We start from the raw sequence: 21,930 nt of genomic DNA, 5'->3' as shown, positions 1-21,930 counted from the left end.
TCTGGAAAATAGAACTTCAGGATTTGGAGAAATTGCCTGAAGTGCCACCAACCTTTCTGGTCCTCCTTTCAGCTCAGTGGTGGTAGGGTCTCTGAGTTGGGTGCTAGGACAAGAAGGGGGCAAAAGGCTCAAATCCTGAGATACGTGGTTAGAAAAATAGGCCATGGAACTCTGCCACACACCTGTAGAAGTGTTTCTTGGAAGTGGGTGAGTCCATTTTAAATAAAATGGTAGAAGATAGGCCGACTTGGAGGATCTGGGGCAGTGCTGCACATTGCCAGACAGAGCATCCAAGTTAACTTCCCACATTAGATCTTCCAGCTGGCCGAGGTGGCTTTCAAAGCCTTTGGGGGTGGGGGAGGGTCCCAGTGATCATTCAGTGACAGCACTTAGGGGCTGGACGTCTGGACCATGATCACAGGATTCTGGCAGGAGCCCTGGGCTGTGAGCCCACTCAGCTGAAGGCAGTGGTTGCAGTGACTGAGCTGAGTGAACTGGGAGGGGATATAAAATAAGGGCAAATTTCCTCAGGTAGTTGTAAATGAAGTTTCATGCTGCAGAGTCCCAAGCCTGGTTCCAGTTGATCAGGAAGCCCAAAAGGTGCAGGAGAAAACTGCTGAGCCCAAAAAAAAAGAAAGGAACAAAACAAGTGAGAGAGCCTAGCTGGGAAAGTGATTAAAAATTCACCTGCTGTGAGCTTTTCATTTTAACGGAATTAATCAGCTTTTATGATCTGTAATATAACTTTTATTGGGTAAATTTTCAATAAGACATCTTAAGTGGCAATGTGCATGTGTACTTTCAGCCTGCATAAACCAACCTGATATTCAGACAAAAAGAACCCACAGTGTTTCTGTGAAGATCTGGCAGTTGTGTGTACTTTGTCATGTCAAATGGAGGGGTAAAGTATGTTAGGGACTTGTTGACTTTTTTTTTAAAATAATTGTATGCATATAATTTTCAACATCTTTCCCTTCCCCTTAGAATGCCTCTCTAATGCGGCTGCAAGGGTGCATGTTCTGAAAGTGCATGTCCACTTTTACCTCGAATTCCGCCATTCTAATTGCATAACACTTTTTAAAAAAAATTTTTTACCCTGCGTAGATCCCAGCTAGGTCTCTGAAAATGTACACCTCTGCATGTTGAGAGAACACATTTTATTGCTTTACTAAAATTTAAAATTTATTAAAGAAACACCTGTGGCATATGACCTGAGAAACGTCAGCTTGAAAGCATTCACCTATCTGCTGCTTTCGTTTACGTGTAAACTGAAGCGAAACGAATGTCTGCACCTGTTCCTTGTTAACTGCTACGGAGTCTCATGCTGCTGTTAAACATAAGAAGCGTGACGGCAGAAAAAGACCATATGGACTCTCTGGTCAGCCCATCCATACAAGCTACTCCACTTTACAATCCCTACCACTCCCTCAGAGATCCTTTGTACTTATCCCATGCTTTCTTGAATTCTTCATATTGTTGCTGCACACTGGTGGTAACAGATAGTGGGACTCACAGTGGCCCTTAAACATTCACATTTTTGTTAAAATAAAAATCTCTTCTCCCCCCCCCCCCCCCCCGCCCCCACCCAAAAAAATGGATCCAAAATTAGTTTTGGCTGTTAGAGATTTTTTTAGTATTCAAAATATACCCCCAAAGTACAAAAAATAATTGCAAATGATAGTACCTGGTCAACGATATAAAAACATACTTAATGAAAATTATTTGAGGGAAAAAGACTTCAGATGCCAAATCAAAAACTTTAACCGCCTTTGAGATGGACTCAAATTGCACCACAATAAGTCAAAAAAACCCTCTTTTTTTTTTTTTTTTTTTAATATTTTAAAGTGAGATGTGTCTTCAAAACAAAATTGTGTAAAAATTGAAAAATGTGGCAAAGCACAGTACTCGTATCTTGTCTGAGTACTCGTATCGTATCATTTCAAAATCCAGAATTATGAGAATGCAATCACACTTATCTTACGTAAAACTTCACTTTCAAATCTGGATGAATTCAGCTCCAATCAATGTCCAATGTCTAATGCGGTCAGTGTATGTATGGCAATTGTATTCTCCCCTGAAACCTTTCTGAAGTATGTGCTTGGGCCAGTTAGTAGCACTTGCTCATTTTCAATGACAGCTGGTCTCCTCGAAGGGATGTATCATAGCTGTGATTGTAAGGCAGAAAGAGACCAAATAGATCTATTCACGTGGCACAGTTATTCTGGTCTACACTGCTAAGCAGGGCTGACTCTAAGGGCGAATCAGCAGACATGGGGACTCCCCTCAGACAGAATTGGGGAGAGGGGTTCTGGATTGTCTGCCAACATCGGGAACATCGTTGGGCTAATATGAAATTAAGAGAACTGGGGGCGAGGCTGATGTGATCGTGTGGGGTCGTCCAGGGCAGTTGTCACATTTTGCTCTTTCGTGCCCCCCTTCCCCAAGCATGCCTCTGCTGCTAAGGATATACTCCAGCTGCCAACTGTAAATGCTTGACTGCTTTTGGGATATTACTTTTGATCCAGATTTAGTTGTGTGTGTGTGTTTTTTGTTTGTTTTTTTTTAATCTTTGGTTCTCTAAGTAAATAAGCACACAAGATCCCATACTTAATTCAACATCTGGTGTACATCCCTCTCCCTATGTTTTACCAACAAGCTTTATAATCTAAACCACTACCAAGTGAGGCTGTTGCCTGAAGATCCAGCTCTCTGTGTCCCTCTGGCTTGCTGGACAGTGTCTAGTTGCCACCAACCTTCTGGCGTTATCCCAGTTACATTTTTGGAGAGTTGCAGCCTGTTGATTTCCTACCCGGTCTCTACAGCATTCACACCCCCTGTCAACTGACCTACCGGAGAAGCAATAGCCTGGGACAGGAATTGAATCTCCTCCCCACCCCCAAAATGGCAGTGAGGTTGGACTGATCTAGCATTACAACTTTAACCCCTTCAGTATTCACGGCCTCTCACATTAGAGCTGATAATACGTTTTGGAAGTCCCAAGAGCAGATGCCAGAGGGTAGCTGAAGCCAGTAAGGTTTCTGATAATGCAGCTTACATGGGAGACTTGCGTTTCCGATGTAGCTTAACACTGCAGACAGTTTAAAGATGGCTTTTGTAGATTAGTATATAAATCTGTTTTTCCGTTAGTTCGGTGATCTTATTTTGGATGTTGCTTTATGTTTGTAAGCTGCTCAGAGCTTTTGTAATTGGGCTGCTTATAAATATTTTAAATAAATGTCATGCAGTCGCTTAGCATAAGTTGGTGTTAGCTAGAAGGACCTTAGTCCTCCCTGTCCTGCAGTGTGCTCTGGGGCAGATCTCATTCAGATTGGAATCAGCCCCTCTCATGCTGTTTCGGGTTCTGCAGCTGTTCTCAGCAGGCCAGATGTGCCAGCTTGTCAGCAGAAGCTACTGGAGCATGTTTATAATTTCTCCACTTTGCTCTTGGTTTTCTGGTCAGTAGCCAATATTTTTCAGTTTCTCGACATTTCACTTTTTTAAATTCTGGCAGTTTTGCAAAGAGTTTTGAGAGGGATTATTTTTTAAGTAATGAATCTTTGTGTGATAACATTTGGCTTTCCTGTTTCCGGTGGATGTGATAACCGCTGATTCTGCTTTAGCTGATGCCTTTAAGAACCTTTTTTTGGCTGCACCAGCAATGCTCTCAATTGAAAATGGCAGATCTCCATTTCATGTGGCAAGGGGAGCAATCCTGGATCATCACACTTTCACCTGCACTAGCAGCCCGCTAGGATCCCCAGTCTTCTAGCGTCTGTTCTTCCAGAGCTGAGATGGGTGTAGGAGAGCACACTGCTTGACTTTTATCAGTCAGATGATTGAACCAAGGCCAATGAGCCTTCATGTTCATGCTTTAAACTGTAACACATGATCAACTATATGCCAGTGGAAATACATTGTCCCACCGTTTCCTTTTCAACCTTAGTTCACTTCTTTCTTTTTGTAGCTTTACCTTTTTTTTTTAACCATTTTTACTGGAGTCTGTGCTTAGTTGCAATTCATTTTTTTTTTCAAAGTCATTAAGCATAAAAATTGGACGCATACCTACTATCGTGTTACTGTCTGAATGCCCACTGAGAATGTAGCCAAATACATTTGATTGCCAGGAAAGGCTTGACCACCTTTAAAATATATTTAAGGTCTTTTTCAGATTTTTAACTGTAAAAACTAAAAAAATTTTATATATTTTTTTAAGTATCTTATTGAACTTTTCACCTGCACCTAAATACCCTAGGATTAAGCCATTTGCTACTGCTCTCCTTGATGTGTAGCAACTGTGACTGCTTCTCTTTTATGAGTGCGCTCATAATTTTTTCTTTTTTTGTCTTTATCTTGATTCTGGTACCAGAGACCAGTATTTAACCACCAAATATTCAGTAAACAATCCTTAATTTTTTACAAATTTTCTGAGTTTTTTAATACATGAATACATTTGTGAGAAATGTTTAGTTTGGTTTTTTTATACTTCTACGCATGGCCCACTGTAGTCCATGCATGGAATGCCCTCACGAGCAGGTGCTAAGATAGTAGCAGACTTCAGGAAGTCCTGGGATAATCCCAGAGGTTCCTCGCTTAGAATAAAGAGAAGAGAGAGAGAGAGTGGAAATGCAATCTAGCAGTACATGCTTAACGTGACCACCTCATATGATCCAACACCACACATTGGAGCTGCTAAAAGGAATAAGAAATTGAATGGTGTGGAAAGGCAGGCAGCCATGCTATCTGGCAGGCTGCAGTGATGGAACGAACGAGCCTGTCAGGTTGCAAGAACAGAAATGATTAGAAGACCTAGTGGAAATGCAGGTGCTCACATAGCCAGGTTATGCACTTCTCAGGTTGGCGTGACAGGTTGTTGGGTTTAGGATACCATCCAGAAAGGTCTTAGGGACCCAACTGGTCTAAGGATTGTGCAGTGCCCTAGGAATCTCTCTTCCCAGTGGTGGAAAGACAGCATGCATGCTTTTTTCAGCAGAAAAATACTCCTGCTTTTATCGGTACAGAGGCCCGGCAATGTTCAGAAGGCCTTTTTACACACACACACAAGCACAATTTTACTCGTGTGAAATGTGTAGGATATTGCCATCTTTATATGCCTCATCAAAAAATCCTTTTTATTGTATTTCATGTTCAGGTAGGGTTAAGGGTCAATTTTTGTTGAAATAGCAAGAGTAGATTAAGGAAATGAGATCTTTCAGTAAAATGCCCCTACAAATTGGCGCAAATGTGTATTTTGGAGCATGACCAACACACAAATGCAGCAAATTATCAAGAGAGAGGCCTTGCTATCTGCAGTGCTACACTGTCACTTGATCTTGTTCTCTGGCTATCATTGGTTTCAGGAGGAAATTTAAAAGAGAACATTTTAGTTTGAAGTGATTTAGACATTTCTAGTGAATAAAAATCAAAGCGATGTACAGGAAAATGGTTTGTTACAATTTCAAGTATAGGTAAAATAATGGACATAAAATAGTAAGGTAAAATATGGAATGGTCAACACAAACATTTCAGTATAAATAAAAGAAAGGTATAAAACTAAACACAACCAATGAGAGCTAGTGGTTTTGTAAAGGCACACACAAAATGAATAAAAGTACATTTAGAAACTTAATACATAAAAGTAACTTAATAAAATGATCAAGTTTGGCTGGGAAGCTAAATAACTATGCCTTTACATGTTTCCTGAATTTAAGATGTTCTTATTCCGAGAACTGACAATAAGGAATTCCATAGCAGGAGAGCAAGGCATGAAAACCTCAGCTCCCGCGTTTATTCTAATCTGAGCTCTTTGGTGGAGGGGAGTCTTAACTCCTGATATGACCGTAGAGAATGCCCTGGCTGGTAAGAGACAAGAATTGGTGAGGGGGGGGGGGGGGGGGGGGTGTAATACTCGTGTGAGCAAAAGGCTTTAAAAGTAAGGCTCCGAGACCTACACTGGATAGCCAGTGTAGGTCTCGGAGCAAAGGGGTTATATGATCATAGTTTCTTCTTAAAAATCAATTTTGCTGCAGTATTTTGGACTATCCAAATCCTTTTTTTTTCTAAACTAGATTTAGAACTTGGTCAAGGCTGCTCAAGAATAAACGAATGAGTCAAGATTTTAAGATCATAAAGGTCAAGGAATGGCCGGAGACACCAGTTAAAGCGCACAAAATAGTAGGAACGTTGGCCAAAACCCAAAACTTGGTGGGAGAAATGTAATTTGGAGTCTCTTTTAACTCCAAGTTTAATAACTACGTCTTTTAGTAGAATAGGGGGGCCAGCCATCAAGCGGGGTGGGTAGTCCAGATTTGTCACCTTTATAGTAAGCCACACTGCTTCACATTTGTTTGGGTTCCCTTTTAGTTTGGAGGGGAAGAGCCAGTCGGCGACCTTAGTCAGACGGTCATTAGGATGGAGGTGTGTGACCATCTCTATATCATCTGCAAACAAAAAAAAACCTGAAACCTAGGCTTGGAATTGAGGTGGCTGAAGGTAAATCCCTGAAGGGGACTCCACGTGTTTAATGAACAGCTAGACTCCCAATCGACTTGGTAAGTGTGATTTGTAAGGAAAGAGCACAGGCAGTTTAGTGGCGTGCCTTGGATCCCAATATCTGTCAACCATCTGGCTAGAAGGAAATGATCAACAATATCCCGATGTCGAGGAAAACTAAGGCAGCATCTTTGACCCTTGTCTTGATTTACAGAGCTACTCTATTCTAAAACGTTTCTGAAAACCTGACTGTCGGGGATAGAAGACCAAAGTTTTATCAAAAAAATCCAATGGTTGAGTAAAAACATCTTTTACTGGCAAATTAGAAATGGGTCTAAAATGGTTAGGAATGGCAGAATCTGTTGTTGTAGGTTGTTGTAGGTGGTTGTTTTTTTTCAGGGCAGGTTGCACCTTTGCTCAAGTCGGGTGTTAATGATACTGGCACATTAAGGGAGGAGGCACAAAATCTGAGTTATTTTAAAGTTTAAATGGTATAGGGTCCAACAGCGAAGAAGTAGGATTCATCTGCCTTACAGTAAGATTAAAGGCAACTGGAGTAAAGTATTAAAACAGGAGACTTTACTGACAGCAGTCTTAGGTTCATCTGCAGCTATGGTTGCATCTGTTTCTGGAAGAATTGGAGGCTCAGTTGACGCTCTGGTCATAGACTTGTTTTTATCCTCCGGTACACTTAGAACAGGAGCAACTATAGTTGCATCTGCTTCTTGGGGGAAGGCGAGGTCTCAGAATACAGTTCTGCTTGTTTATTCTTGATTTTGTCCTCAAACGCATTGGTAAACTCTTCTGCTGTGAATTTGCTAGGGTTGGAACTGTGACTAGGCTGAATTTCAGAAACTTGGGAGATCAGTTTGAAGAGCTGCTTAGGCCTATTTTCAGCTTTTATTAAGTTCTTTCTTCGTGTAATTGTAAGAAAATTTAGGCTAGCATGCTCTGTGCTTTGGATGTTCAGATCTGCTTTCTACTAGTGAAATACATTCCCTTCATAAGATAAGAGGTAGCCCAAGTATCTTATTTCTGGCTGCGACATCCATTAAGCTTTGTTTCCATGGGAACTGGTTTTAATTTGAGATAATTGCTCATTAATTGTATTTTTAGTTTGAGGAAATAAGATGCTTCCTGTTAGTTTCTGAAAAATGTGAAAAACCTTTATGAATAAAGTTAATATGGTCAACCGTAGAAGCATCCATTTACAGAGCAGCATAAAGCTATTCCCCTGTGGTGGATGGCCCTGTTTTTGGAGTCCTTTAGAAATTCTTGGCACCCACCTCTTTACCCTGCCCTTTGCCTTATTTCCTGTTTCTTGTTTTGCTATCCGGCAGGTCTTCACAGTAGAAACCCATGCTCCATTCCTCGCTCCCTGACACCTTTGTTTTAATATGGGGCTTAGCAAATTGTGGCAGCATTTGAGAGAATGTTAAAGTTTTAATCTGTCGCATCCTAAACTCACAAGCTCAAGAATCTGCTAGCAAGATGTATGGGCAAAGAGTCTCTCTTCTTTCAGGGAGCCGGCTACCGTAAGCCATATAAGGTGGTTCAACGTGGTTGGCTCAGAAAGTTGGCGGGGTACAAATGCAGGTGTGCTTGAAAGCACTTTCAGGCCGATACAGTAAAAACGCAGGAAAGCGGGCGAACGCCCGCTCTCCCAGCGCACGCACAGGCCACTCTCCTGTGCGCGCGATTCAGTATTTAAATTTATTTTAATTGGGGCCGGCGGTTAAAGAGGCGCTAGGGCCATCAACATGCATTTGCATGTTGTGGGCGCTATTAGGTTCGGGGGGGTTGGACCGCATGTTTTGGACGTGCTATTACCCCTTACTGAATAAGGGGTAAAGCTAGCGCATCCAAATGCCGTACTGTATCGGCCCGATTGAGAGCTATTAAATCCTTTTTTAAATAGGACATTTTCTTCATAATTCTGAGGCATCCTTTCAGTTGCCGTACACCCACCTACTGGGAAGAAACATGCAACTCCGAGTTAGTGGCTAATACAGTATGTTAGAGAGTGATATATCAAACCCCCCCCCCCCCCCCCCCCCAAAGCAAAGAAAATGTTTCAGTGGAGATTTTTTCCTTCTCAGAGCCCTGTAGTGCCAGGCACCCGTGGGTAGGAGGAATTTCACCTGAGCTGGCTGCCCTCTCTAAAACCGACGTGTCACGCAGAGATCAGAGTTTGAACGACTTTGTATTATCACCCATGCAATGTATTTTTTTTATTAGAGATTGCACAACATGCTTTGGGCCTTTACAGTTATTACTGTTTTTATTTCTAACAGAACAGTATGACTGCATGGGTTCAAAGCGTCTGCCTCAGAGACCGTGCAAACTTGTTTGATGTTGCAGGAGGTCCATGTGATTTGCTCAAGGTCACACGGGTTGTTGGAACCTGGCTCTGCAGACTCTACAGCTCTGTGCACTTGAGTTTCACTGCCTCTGCCATTGTTCTGGGGTTTCTAGCAATTTGATCCCATTACCAGATTACAGTAGAAGGACATAAGGCATGAAGTAAATTGCCAAAGATCACGCAGAGGAAATCTTTAGAAAAGAACCATCAAGAACTGTGCTAGCTTTCAACGCCTCTCTTGGCCTTGACACAATCTCTGCATGTCCCAGTGCTGTTAACAGTTACAAATACAATATTGCAGGGCTTGGTTCAGACTGATAAACAGTTCATTTTATCTTTCTGAGACACAGTACTTTATAATTCATTGTTCTGCTTGAGGCAGGGACTCTGGTTGCAGCTCTTTGGAGCCCTCATTGTCGCCGGTTATCCAAATTTCAGTTATTAAATTGGCAGAGAAGAAAATGGAGCATAAGAACATGCCATACTGGGTCCATCAAGCCCAGCATCCTGTTTCCAACAGTGGCCAATCCAGACCATAAGAACCTGGCAAGTCCCAAAAACTGTCTATCCCATGTTACTGCTGCTAGTAATAGCAGTGGCTATTTTCTAAGTCAACTTAATTAATAGCAGGTAATGGACTTCTCCAATAACTTCTCCAATCCTTTTTTAAGCACAGCTATACTAACTGCACTAACCACATCCCCTGGCAACAAATTCCAGAGTTTGTGCGTTGAGTAAAAAGAACTTTCTCCAATTAGTTTTAAATGTGCCACATGCTAACTTCATGGAGTGCCCCCTAGTCTTTCTATTATCCGAAAGAGTAAATAACCGATTCACATTTACCCGATCTAGACCTATCATGATTTTAAACACCTCTATCATATCCCCCCTCAGCTGTCTCTTCTCCAAGCTGAACAGTCCTAACCTCTTTAGTCTTTCCTCATAGGGGAGCTGTTCCATCCCTTTATCATTTTGGTTGCCCTTCTCTGTACCTTCTCCATCGCAACTATATCTTTTTTGAGATGCGGCAACCAGAATTGTACACAGTATTCAAGGTGCGGTCTCACCATGGAGCGATACAGAGGCATTATGACATTTTGTGTTTTATTCACCATTCCCTTTCTAATAATTTCCAACATTCTGTTTGCTTTTTTGACTGCCGCAGCACACTGAACCGACTATTTCAATGTGTTATCCACTATGACGCCTACATCTCTTTTTGGGTTGTAGCACCTAATATGGAACCTAACATTGTGTAACTATAGCATGGGTTATTTTTCCCTATATGCATCACCTTGCACTTATCCACATTAAATTTCATCTGCCATTTTGATGCCCAATTTTCCAATCTCACAAGGTCTTCCTGCAATTTATCACAATCTACTTGTGATTTAACTACTCTGAACAATTTTGTATCATCTGCAAATTTGATTATCTCACTTGTCGTATTTCTTTCCAGATCATTTATAAATATTTTGAAAAGTAAGGGTCCCAGTACAGATCCCCGAGGCACTCCACTGCCCACTCCCTTCCACTGAGAAAATTGACCCTTTAATCCTACTCTTTGTTTCCTGTCTTTTAGCCAGTTTGCAATCCACGAAAGACATCGCCACCTATCCCATGACTTTTTACTTTTCCTAGAAGCCTCTCATGAGGAACTTTGTCAAACGCCTTCTGAAAATCCAAGTATACTATATCTACCGGTTCACCTTTATCCACATGTTTATTAACTCCTTAAAAAAAGTGAAGCAGATTTGTGAGGCAAGACTTGCCTTGGGTAAAGCCATGCTGACTTTGTTCCATTAAACCATGTCTTTCTATATGTTCTGTGATTTTGATCTTTAGAATAGTTTCCACTATTTTTCCTGGCACTGAAGTCAGACTCGCTGGTCTGTAGTTTCCCGGATTGCCCCTGGAGCCCTTTTTAATTATGGGGGTTACATTAGCTGTCCTCCAGTCTTCAGGTACAGATGCTTCTGTCTTTTATTCTTTTACAGGAATATTTCTATTCCTGTAGCCAAAACTGTTTTTAGGGGAGAGAGCATGGCCCAAGGAGAACCAGCAGCAGCTGGGCCCTTGAACACTATAAAATTATAGTGTTAGGTTTGGGAGTTACCATGGCACAGGGCGGTTGCCACTTTTAATCCCAACCCCAAGGATGGCCCTGCCTGCAGAGTACCTTGCACTTCCAGCCGGGAGAAATACAGCAAGGTTACAATTGTTCTGCATGACCACTGTTCTCCAGACTGCTCTTTTTGTGAGGCAAAATCATGTTGATTGGTTGGAAACTGTTCTCCCTCATGCCCACCTTAATGTGAGCATTTTATCCCTGCTCTCTGACACTTTATGTAGCAGCATTTCCTTTGCAGTATTGGTTTGTTTGGCCGTTGATCTGCTGTGTCTTTCCTTCTTCTCTACTGTGATTGCAGAATATTTTGAAGATATACATGGGTCTGGTAGTGAGGTACTGAGGCCTAAAGCCCAGGTAAATGAAGAGAAATGCTTGATAAACTAGACTTAACCCTGCAGCTCGCTGAAAAGGGCAGCTGGAATTTAAGCCTGCCTCTGCACTCTCCACATTAAACCCAAAGGTTCTTACATAAGAAATTGCCATGCTGGGTCAGACCAAGGGTCCATCAAGCCCAGCATCCTGTTTCCAACAGAGGCCAAACCAGGCCACAAGAACCTGGCAATTATCCAAACACTAAGATGATCCCATGCCGCTGATGCAATTAATAGCAGTGGCTATTCCCTAAGTAAACTTGACTAATAGCCGTTAATGGACTTCTCCTCCAAGAACTTGGTTGCTTTGAAGCAAGTTAGAACGTCCACTGAAATGATGGTAAGATTCTCTGTTCTCCTCCCTTGCTTATGCCGACTATGTTCAGAGCATTTTACTGTCTGCATTCGGTATCAAATCCAAGCTTTCTGATCTAAGTTGACAGTGGTTAATGGCCAAAAACCAACACCAAACACATATATTAAAATTCTTGCCAAAATAAATGGCTTCTGGCTTTTCTTTCTTCCTCTTATGTCATGATCTCAGTTTAAATGATAGAAACATAAAAAGAAAAGTGAGATGTAGAGCCAGAAAGCCTTGAGCATGCCAGATCATTAGTTTAAATCCGTTTCCTTTTGTGCGCTTGAGTAGAGACACTGGCTTTCGCCCTCTTCCACCCAGTTCTGGCAGCATGAAGGGCTTACTGGCCCAGGGAGTTACTCTGTAAGTGAAGCTACTTAAAGCCTGGGATCTAGCTGGCAGTGCAGGGGACTTTTGAATAGGGAGAAAGTGATGTGAGGGGATTCTGGTTCTAAAATCAGATAGGAGAAAGGTTTGAGAACTCAGTGGAAAGTAACCTGTGAATGAAAAATGAGGAGGGGGGAGGGGAAATGATTTAAATGAGGAAGGCAAAAAAAACAGAAGTGTGTTAATGTCCTTCAGAGCAGCCAACCAGTGCAAGTGGGGACTCGAAGTGGTCGCTGTAAGTTGCCCATATAAGCAGTGAAGGAAAACCAGGTTTAAAAGTGTTGTTCAATACTAAAAACAACCAATATTTCAGTTTCTCTGTTATGCTACACACATTACAATTTTGCAAATTGTACTTAGATGTTGAGGCTGAATTTTTACATTTTGATTACTTAAAGATAAACCCCAAAATATTAGCACTAAAAATGTAAAATTTGCATACTTGTTATATAAATAAATGTGATATTGGAAAGGATGGCTATGGTATGTCATCCTATCTGAATGATTGCTATGTTGCCAGGATTACAGGGTTTTTTTTCCCCTCCAGGTCCAGTAGCCCAGGAAAATACATTTTTACTCTGAACATGGTAAATGTTTAATGCTGCATTTTTTGGGTTTTTTTTGTCAGCTGATGCTGAATACCAATAGCTCATTGATTAGAGTAAAATTGACAAAACTTGATGAAAACAGTGTAAAACATTTTGCTAATGTAGAAAGGTCTTCTAAAATAACTTGGTAATTTAATATAAGAAATCCATCAGAATGTCTTCATAATTTCACTGCACGTAGATGGTGGTAACTTCTAGTGGATCAACAACAAAAAAAAAGTAATATGATTTTGAGATCACAAGTCCCTTTTCCAGATAGGATATCTTTTTGTGATACTGTCAACCTCTGTTCTGTTTTTGGTCCAATTAAATTACAAGTTGCAAAAATTCCAGTTTTCTGCAGGACCCATGGCTAGAAGAATGCCGGACGATGTAAGTTCAATAAAAATATAAGATAATTGGGCATTGTAGATCTCTAGTGATGATCCTAGATTGTAATATAGTAGAATTTAGAAAACCTAAACTAATTTATCCTGTTAGATGTGCACTCAGTGTGGGTTCTTATTTCTTTTAGATATAGATGATTTAAAATATCTCTCCTTTGGAAACTACAATAGTGATTCGGCAACAAGTAGTCTTACCAGCTATGACTGGTCAGAGAGAGAAGATGCAACCCAGAGCAGAAAGCTTCCTTCCTACTTCCTGAGCTCTGAAAATGGAACCTCTATTCTTCAGAAGAAGGAAACTTCGTTTGGCAGTTCGGAAAACATCACCACCACCACTGTTTCGAAGGTGACTACCTTCTCGAGCGAGGAAACCTCCCAGGAGGCTGGCTTTGTCACCGTCGCAAAGTTTCGAGATTTTCCCCTGGGACCTGGTCAACGAAAGGATGAGGCCGATGAGTTTGGGAACTTTGCTAGGCCTGTGCGAGATGGGCCAGAGGCTGAGGTGGACCCTAGACCAGAGTGCTCAGGACTCTGCGAGACTTTGTCTAAAGAGCAGGAGGAATCCACAGATGAGTTTGGGGAGTTCCAAAGAGAAAAGCCTAAGATTAGTAAATTTGATTTTCTTGTGGCCAATTCCCAAGTGAAATCTAGTGAAGAAATGATCAAGAGTGAGCTTGCAACCTTTGACCTTTCTGTTCAAGGTGAGCATGCTCAGTGCTTTTATTTTTTTTCCTCATTTTGGTGTGTTACAATTAAGATATTGCGATATGCTTGAATGGTTCTTTTGATTCTTATCTTACCAGTTAGTAGTAATGGTAGTTTCCTAGCGTGTAGACAGATGGACTCAGGACCAGTGGGTTATGCTCCCCTGCCAGCAGATGGAGGCGGAGCAAGCTGACGTCACAGTATATATAACCCTGCAGTGACCCCAGTCTGCCAGTATTCTCCGTCTCCAGCAGATGGACGTGCATCTCCCTAAGGGGATTGTTTCAGATTTTGGAAGGAAAATTTAAAATTGGAAGATGAAAAGCCCTGCTCTCCTGCAGTGATACCAGATGGTCCCTCCCCCAGTTGAGAATTGAGGTGATTTCCATGGTCCCTCAGATTTGTGCCTTGGTCCAGTAGCTGGGTTTCCTTGCGTGGATGTAGCTGATTGTACAGCTTAAAGGCAGTGGATGCAGGAGGCCGAGTGCGGCGGTAACAGCAGATGCCCTCTCCCCCTGCAGCTGGAGACAGTCTCTGTACTCAGCTGGTAAGTAAGAGCTGAGCTCAGGTAAGGTTTAAAAAAAAAAAAGATTTATTTTTTTTTACTTTAAGAAACAGAGAGAGGGGTTTGTAGGACTTCCTCCAGTATCCATGCTCGGCGCGCCATTCTGATGCTCTCTGTATGTACCCAGATCAGTCTAGATTCCTGGGTTTTGCTTCCAGCAGATGGAGACAGAAAGTTTTACTGACACTTAACATGAGGTGCTACCTGCAGACCTTCAGTATTTCTCTGTCTCCAGCAGCTGGTGGAGGTGCAAAGCCTGCAGTCTGAGTTTAAATTAAAACAAAAAAAAGTAGAACAGTTATCAGCAGTGCTTGCCTCCTAGGGGATTGTTAGGTGTTGATGGGGCCATCTCCCCTGGTGTTTGAGGCGGACGAGCAGGGGGTCTGGGACCCTTTCGTAGCTCACTCCTTACTAGCTGGACAGGGCTGAAAACCAGGGTTCCCGGTTCACTCGCCCTGAGGGACAGATGGAGCCTACAGCCATTCTTAAGGGAAGTGCTTTCTTTATTATTTTGTTTTAGTTTTTGTTTAAAAAAAAAAGGAATAAGAGGAAGGAAATTTTTTCAGAGCAGAAGGGGGTTGCTGTGGGACAGCACATTTTCGATCCCGGCTCTGCTACCTTCTCCTTCGAGCAGCTCAAGTCTGTTTTCTCCTGTTCCTCCTCTGTTTTCTTTCTTGCTGCCCAGCACCAACATCAATGCTGCGTGGTTCGGCTTGTACAGCTTGTGGAGATGCTCGTGTCTCTCATGCGACGGCTTGTGCTCCCGATGCCTTCCCAGTGGGGAGGGCACTTTGAGAGCATGGCGGGGGGAAAAGTCAGCCAGGCGCCATGAGTCTGGGAGGCTCTCGCTGGCGCGGCATCTCTCCAATCCCTTCCGGCTGAGCGTGGGAACGGCAGCCATTTTATCAAAATTAAGGACTCCCACGCAGACCACGGAGGGGGATGGAGATTTCCCTTTTCCTTTATCTCCGGAGGTGGGGACCTCCGGGGGAGGACAGACGCTGAGGGGCCCTCATTGCGAAGTGAGGAGGACCCTAAAGTAGATTCAGATGCCTCTTCTACCTTCTCTTTGGATTTTGTGCTTTTATTACACAAAATCTATAAGGCTAGGAAGTTTGCACAACGCAGACCTGAAAAGGGGGCTCTCCCGTAAGGCCAGCAAAGAGGTCCAGACCCTCTGGGGAGGTGGTGACCACGAGGGGTCAGGTGACTCCTGAGGGCCACAGCACCGCCATCTGCTGAAGACAGCTCCTCTGAAGCTTCTGAAAAGGATGATCGACAAGTGCAGGACCCTCAAGTGTCTGATCTAAGTTTGGTGGTTCAGGACCCAGATCAGGCGTTATCAAAGAACTCTGCATTTGATGGAGATGATCCTAAGGTGGTTCGATTGTTCCACAGGGAGGAGCTGAGTCCCCTCATACCCACAGCATAGAGATCCTATGAGAGGATTCAGAATTGGGAGCAGTGGGACCCGGTCATGGTTGACCTCCAGGGTCCAGCCAGGTCTTTCCCTTTTCATAAGTTGGTTAGCACTTTACTGTTCAGGGAGTGGGATACTCCAGACACTGGTTTAAAGGTCAGCAGGGCCATGGATAAGTTGTATTCGTTGCCGGAAGATGCGCTTGACCTTCTCAAGGTCCCAAAGGTGGATGCCTCAGTCTCGGTAGTCACCAAGAAGATGACCATTCCAGTTGCCGGCGCCACAGCTCTGAAAGACCTTTAGGTTAGGAAGCTGGAGGTGCACCTCAGGAAGGTTTGAGGTGTCTGCCCTTGGTGCTCAGGCTGCTATATGTAGCAGATTAATGTTGAGAGCAAGACTTTGCTGGGTGCAGCAGTTGCAGGCAGTCAAGTCTTTGATTCTGAGTCTAGACATGCAGAGCAGCTGGAAACCGTTGTGGCGTATAGTGCGGATGCATTGTATGATCTTTTCAGAGACTCCTCTGGTTGAGGAATTGGTCGGCCGATGTTTCCTCCAAATCTCAGTTGGGATTTTTGCCCTTTAAGGGGAAATTGCTCTTTGCTAAAGTTGGGGGAGCAAGGGATAGGCCGCTATTCCATTTATTTCATAGCTCCTAAGAAGGAGGGAATGTTCCATCCAATCTTCATGGCTCTGAGGGTTCCTTGATACTGAATGGAGCACCTACGTTTGTTGTTTGCCGTGGTGCACAAGGGGGGGGTACCTAGATTCCCTGGATTTAACCAAAGCGTACCTGCACATAGGATGTCATAATGCCACTATATTGGTCCATGGTGAAGACCGCACCTTGAATACTGTTTGCAATTCCAGTCACTGCATCTCAAAAAGGATATAGCTGCACTGGAGAAAGTGCAGAGAAGGGCGACCAAAATAAGGGGCATGGAACGGCTGCCCTATGAAGAAAGGCTAAAGAACTTAGGGCTGTTCAGTTTGGAGAAGAGCCGACTGAGGGGGGGATATGAAAGAGGTCTACAGAATCATGAAAGGACTTGAACAAGTTAATGTAAATCAGTTATTTACTCTCTCAGATAATAGGACCAGGGGGCACTCCATGAAGTTAACAAGTAGCTCATTTAAAACAAATCAAAGAAAATTCTTTTTCACTCAGCATATAGTTAAGCTCTGGGATTCATTGCCAGAGGATGTGGGTACAGCAGTTAGTATAACTGGGTTTTGAAAAGGTTTGGATAAGTTCATAGAGGATAAATCCATAAACTGCTATTACGGTAATTAATAAGCAATAGTAGCTTGAGATTTATTTAATGTTTGGGTACTTGCCAGGAACTTGTGTCTTGGATTGGCCACTGTTGGAAACAGGATGCTGGGCTTGATGGGCCCTTGGTCTGATCCAGTATGGTATTTCTTATGTTCTTAGGAATCCAGCCTGATCATCAGAGATATCTGCGTTTCATGATTCTGGGGGAGCATTTTCAATTTTATGCTCTGCCCTTCAGTCTAGCGACTGCATCCAGGACTTTTACCAAGGTAATAGTCGTGGTGGCTACAACTCTTCGGAGAGAAGGGGGTTCTGGTCCACCCCTAGCTGGATGACTGGCTGATTCAGGCGAAGTCTGAATCCATTTGTCGAAGGGCAGTATATTTGGTCCTCTGGTACCTGAGATTGTTGGGGTGGATAGTCAGTCTGTCCAAGAGTCATCTTGTTTCTTCCCAGAGTTTGGAATTCCTGGGGGGACGTTTCAATGCAAGGGTGGGGAAGGTGTTCCTCACCGAAGAGCGGATTTCCAAATAGCAAGCTCAGGTTCGTGGATTGTTGGAAAAGCATGTACCCAAGGTCTGGGATTACTTGCAAGTTCTCAAGTCTATGGCTTCCACCTTGGAATTGGTTCCTTGGGCGTTTGCTCATATGAGACCTCTCCAGACGGCTTTACTATCTCGCTGGGACCCCTTGTCGGAGCGTTTTCAGCTACCTCTCTCTCTTCCGGAGTTTGCGATTTCAAATCTTTTTTGGTGGCTCCTCCCAGACAAGTTGAGTTGAGGCGTGGACCTGGATATTCCAATCTGGTCGATCGTCACCATTGATATCAGTCTCTCCGGTTGGGGAGTGGTATGTCAGAACCAGTCTGTGCAAGGGCGGTTATCAACGGAGGAAGCCTTGTGGGCAATCAATCATCTAGGGACGAGAGCTGTGCGATTGGCCCTGCAGGCGTTTCTACTCTTGGTGAGAGGAAGGCCGGTGGAGAGTCTGACAATGCGACAACAGTGGCTTACATCAATCGACAGGGGGGGCGGGTTTACCAAGAGTCGAGTGGATGCTCAGGAGGCCCGGATTTTGGTTGATTGGGCAGAACAACATTTGGAGTGCTTGGCAGCCTCCTACATTGCAGGTTTGGACATTGTGCAAGCGGATTTTCTAAGCCAGCAGCAGCTGGATCCCGGAGAGTGGGAGCTGTCAAAAGAAGCGATGCACCTCATCAATCACAGGTGGGAAACACTGCGCATATTTGGCAACCTCCCACAATATCAAGGCCCCGCGTTTCTTCAGCCAGCGAAGAGAGAGAGGAGCAGGGGGGGTAGATGCCTTGGTTCTACCTTGGTCGACGGACATCCTCCTATATGTGTTTCCTTCTTGGCCTTTAGTAGGCAAGATCTTGCAGCACATAGAGATTCATCCGGGCGACATGATTCTCATCGCACCAAAGAGGCCGAGGCATCTGTGGTTTGTGGACTTAATCAACCTACAGTGGACGGACCATTGCGGCTTTCTCACCTGCCAAATCTTCTACGCCAAGGTCCTGTTTATTTAGATCAGGCAGATCGATTTTGTCTAGCGGCTTGGCTTTTGAGAGGCAAAGTTTGAGAGAGAAAAGTTATTTTGATGCGGTCATTGCTACCCTCTTGTAGTATAGGAAGACCTCCACCTCCCTCGCTTGTGCGAGGGTACGGAGAGTTTTTGAGGCCTGGTGTTCCATTCAGCAAGTGGATCCTAGGAGAGCCTCGGTGGTGCATTTTTTGGCCTTTCTGCAGGACAGTTGGTCAAAGGGTTTATCCTTTAATTCCCTCAGGGTTCAAGTGGCGGCATTAGGATGTCTATGAGGTAAGGTTCGAGGAGTTTCGCTGGGAGCGAAACATTTGCGTCCCTCTGTTCGGCAGCTGTGCCCTTCTGGAGTCTTAATGTGGTCTTAGAGAGCATGTGTGTGCCCCCCTTCGAACCTCTGAGACATGCGACTATGAAGGATCTCACCCTGAATGTGGTTCCTGGTGGCAATCTGTTTGGCTCGTTGAATTTCCAAACTTTAAGCCTTATCACGCAGGGAACCTTTTTTGAGAATTTCAGACGAGGGAGTGTCCTTGAGAACGGTTCCCTCCTCTCTTTTCAAGGTGGTGTCCTCATTCCACTTAAATCAGTTAGTGGAACTCCTGTCCTTCTCAAGTTTGGATCCTTTGACGCTGCACACTAAAGATTTATGGCAGTTGGACGTAAAGTGTGCTGGATTTCTTGGTGGGCCCTATGTTGCAACTATTGTGTAGCCTTTCCTTGCGGTTATTGACCTTGAAGGCAGTGTTCCTGGTGGCTATATGTTCTGCGCATTGAATTTCCAAGCTGCAGGCCTTGTCTTGCCGGGAGCTGTTCCTTTGGGTGACTCAAGGGGCATTGCAGCTGTGTATGGTTCCATCCTTCTTGCCTAAGGAGGTCTCAGAATTTCATTTGAATCAGTCCGTTTCCTCTCTGTCCCTGGATAAGGTCAGGGACTTGGATGAGTATTGTCTCTTGCGTCTCTTGGACGTAAGGAGACTTGTGCAGTATCTGGAAGTTTCTGAACCTTTCTGGAAGATGAATCACCTGTTTGTCCTCCATGGTGGAAGGAAGCAGGGCAAACCAGCTTCGCAGACAATAGCTAACTGGATTAAGGAGGAGGTCACAACCTCATACGTGGATGCTGAAAAGCCGTTGCCTACTCATGTTAGGGCTCATTCCACTAGGGCTCAGGCAGCGTCATGGGCAGAGGTTAGATTGTTGTCTCCTCCTGTCGATATCTGCTGAGCTGTGACGTGGTCTTCCTTATACACTTTTTCCAGGTTTTATCTTCTGGATGTGCAGACCCGGGAGGACTTGGCCTTTGCACATGCTTTGGTACATCCCACTGTTCCTGAGTCCATCTGTCTACATGCTAGGAAATGGAGAAATTACTTACCTGATAATTTTGTTTTCCATAGTGTAGACAGATGAATTCAGCTTCCCGCCCTCTGCTGTCGAATGATTGTCAATAGTCCTCATGTGGGGCTCCGGTCCCAGGGAATTACTGGTAAGTGTTCATCCAGTCACTAGATTGGGGTACATACATTATTACTTGAGTTCAATGTTTCTTGTTGGTCGAGTACAGTTATGGTTGCCTGTTTTTAATTAAGGTTTTGCTAGTCATCCATAATTGCTTTTGAAGAGAATACTGGCAGGCTGGGGTCACTGCAGGGTTATATATACTGTGATAGCAGCTTGCTTTGTCTCGCTCTGTCTCCATCTGCTGGCTGGGGAGCATAAACCCACTGGTCCTGAGTCCATCTGTCTACACTAAGGAAAACAAAATTATCAGGTAAGTAATTTTTTCATTTTGTGTTGTGTGGGGTTTGTTTTTTTGTTTTGTTTTTTAGCCAGAAGTTAAAATATCTTAACAGGAAAGCTTGTATTTTACAGTAGGATATGGAGTATGGTTGCAGATACTCTCCAATTTCCCACTGGGCATAGCAAACCTATGCTAGCACGACTGCTATATAGCTTATATGGACTGCTATATAGCTTATATGGTGCTAAATCCACCATATAAGCTAACATTGTCCATTTTGGCAAGACTTTTAAGCTACCTAACCATGCAGATAGTTCACATAGTCACTAAGGGGGTAATTTGATAAAATTGCACATAAATGACACCAGTTTTCAAAGCAGACAAACACACATAAGCCCACTTTGAAAGTTATCCCACCAAATCAACTCGCACGTTCTTATGCATGCTATTTAGTGCATGGGAAATTTTGTGGGAAAATATTTTGAATTTTCAAATGTATGCGCATAAGCACGAATAAGTCCGGTGCTTTTGTTTATACAAACTAGAGCACCAAAATTTTGGGGGCGGCAAAATCCCACCAATGCGTGGCCCAGCGGAAGGCTAGTTCTTTGGCAGAATTGGCTCTGTAGGGGGGAACGCTGTGCTAGAGCTACTTCCAGTAGATAAGTTGGGGGCAGGCTTGCCTAGGGAGTCAAATACTCTTGTACTGGCCATGAGTACAAACTCCTCCCCAGCTCCGTCCCCAGGAAACCCTCTGCTCAGCCCAGGCAAACTTCAGGGTTGTATGTCCTATTGTACGCAAGTTTATTTGCGTATAGGGTGGGCGATTTAAAAAAAAAAAAAAAAAAAATTTCTGAGGATAAAACACTGCACCTGTAGAAATGCTTTTGAAAATTGCTCTCCCTATGCAAACTCCTTAGTATATATCAAAAAAACCAGTGCAAAGAATTTTTTTTTTTTTACCTTTTTAGTTAAGATTATTTTAAGCTACCACAGTTCTTCATAGTGTTTCAGTAATCCTAGGCCATGCCCCAGCATGTGATTCAGCTGTACAGTGAATCTTCATCAGAGAAATTGATCCTTGCACATAAACTTTCTTTTTGTAAAAGGCCTCAAAATGGCACAAACTTAACAGGTCATCAGACAACTGAGACGTGAATAATCTAAACTCTGCACAGAGGCACGAGTTGCAGCATTGTGTGTGTATCTATATAAAACATAAATTAAAATAGAGGATATACTCTAAGTACTCTTTACACCATGAGATAATGCCTAGTTTTGATTTTAATGCTGATTAATTGCCTGAGTTCTGTCCTGTTTAATGGTTGTTTACCATAACCCCTTTCTAGGGACTCATAAAAGGAGTTTGAGTTTGGGGGATAAAGAGATAAGTCGCTCTTCTCCAGCTCTAGAGCAACCTTTCAGAGACCGCTCCAATACGCTAAGTGAAAAGCCAGCTTTGCCCGTCATCCGCGACAAGTACAAAGACCTAACTGGTGAGGTGGAGGTAAGGAAGAAGGCATGCTGAGGCCCCATAGCATTATTGGAAAAATGCAAACGCGTTTATTTTT

General features: G+C 43.4%; 1 protein-coding gene across 1 annotated transcript in view; it reads left to right on the top strand.

Moving 5' to 3' along the window:
• The window catches only part of SYNRG (synergin gamma), a 136,907-nt gene that overhangs the window by 90,476 nt on the left and 24,501 nt on the right, over nt 1-21,930 (top strand). Inside the window, 2 exon segments of the mRNA XM_029611812.1 lie at nt 13,221-13,793; nt 21,709-21,866. Of these exon segments, the coding sequence (XP_029467672.1) occupies nt 13,221-13,793; nt 21,709-21,866 (731 nt within the window).

The sequence above is a fragment of the Rhinatrema bivittatum genome, chromosome 8, assembly GCF_901001135.1.
Source record: "Rhinatrema bivittatum chromosome 8, aRhiBiv1.1, whole genome shotgun sequence".
Classification (NCBI taxonomy): Eukaryota; Metazoa; Chordata; class Amphibia; order Gymnophiona; family Rhinatrematidae; genus Rhinatrema; species Rhinatrema bivittatum.
This window is presented reverse-complemented; position numbering and strand designations above follow the sequence as displayed.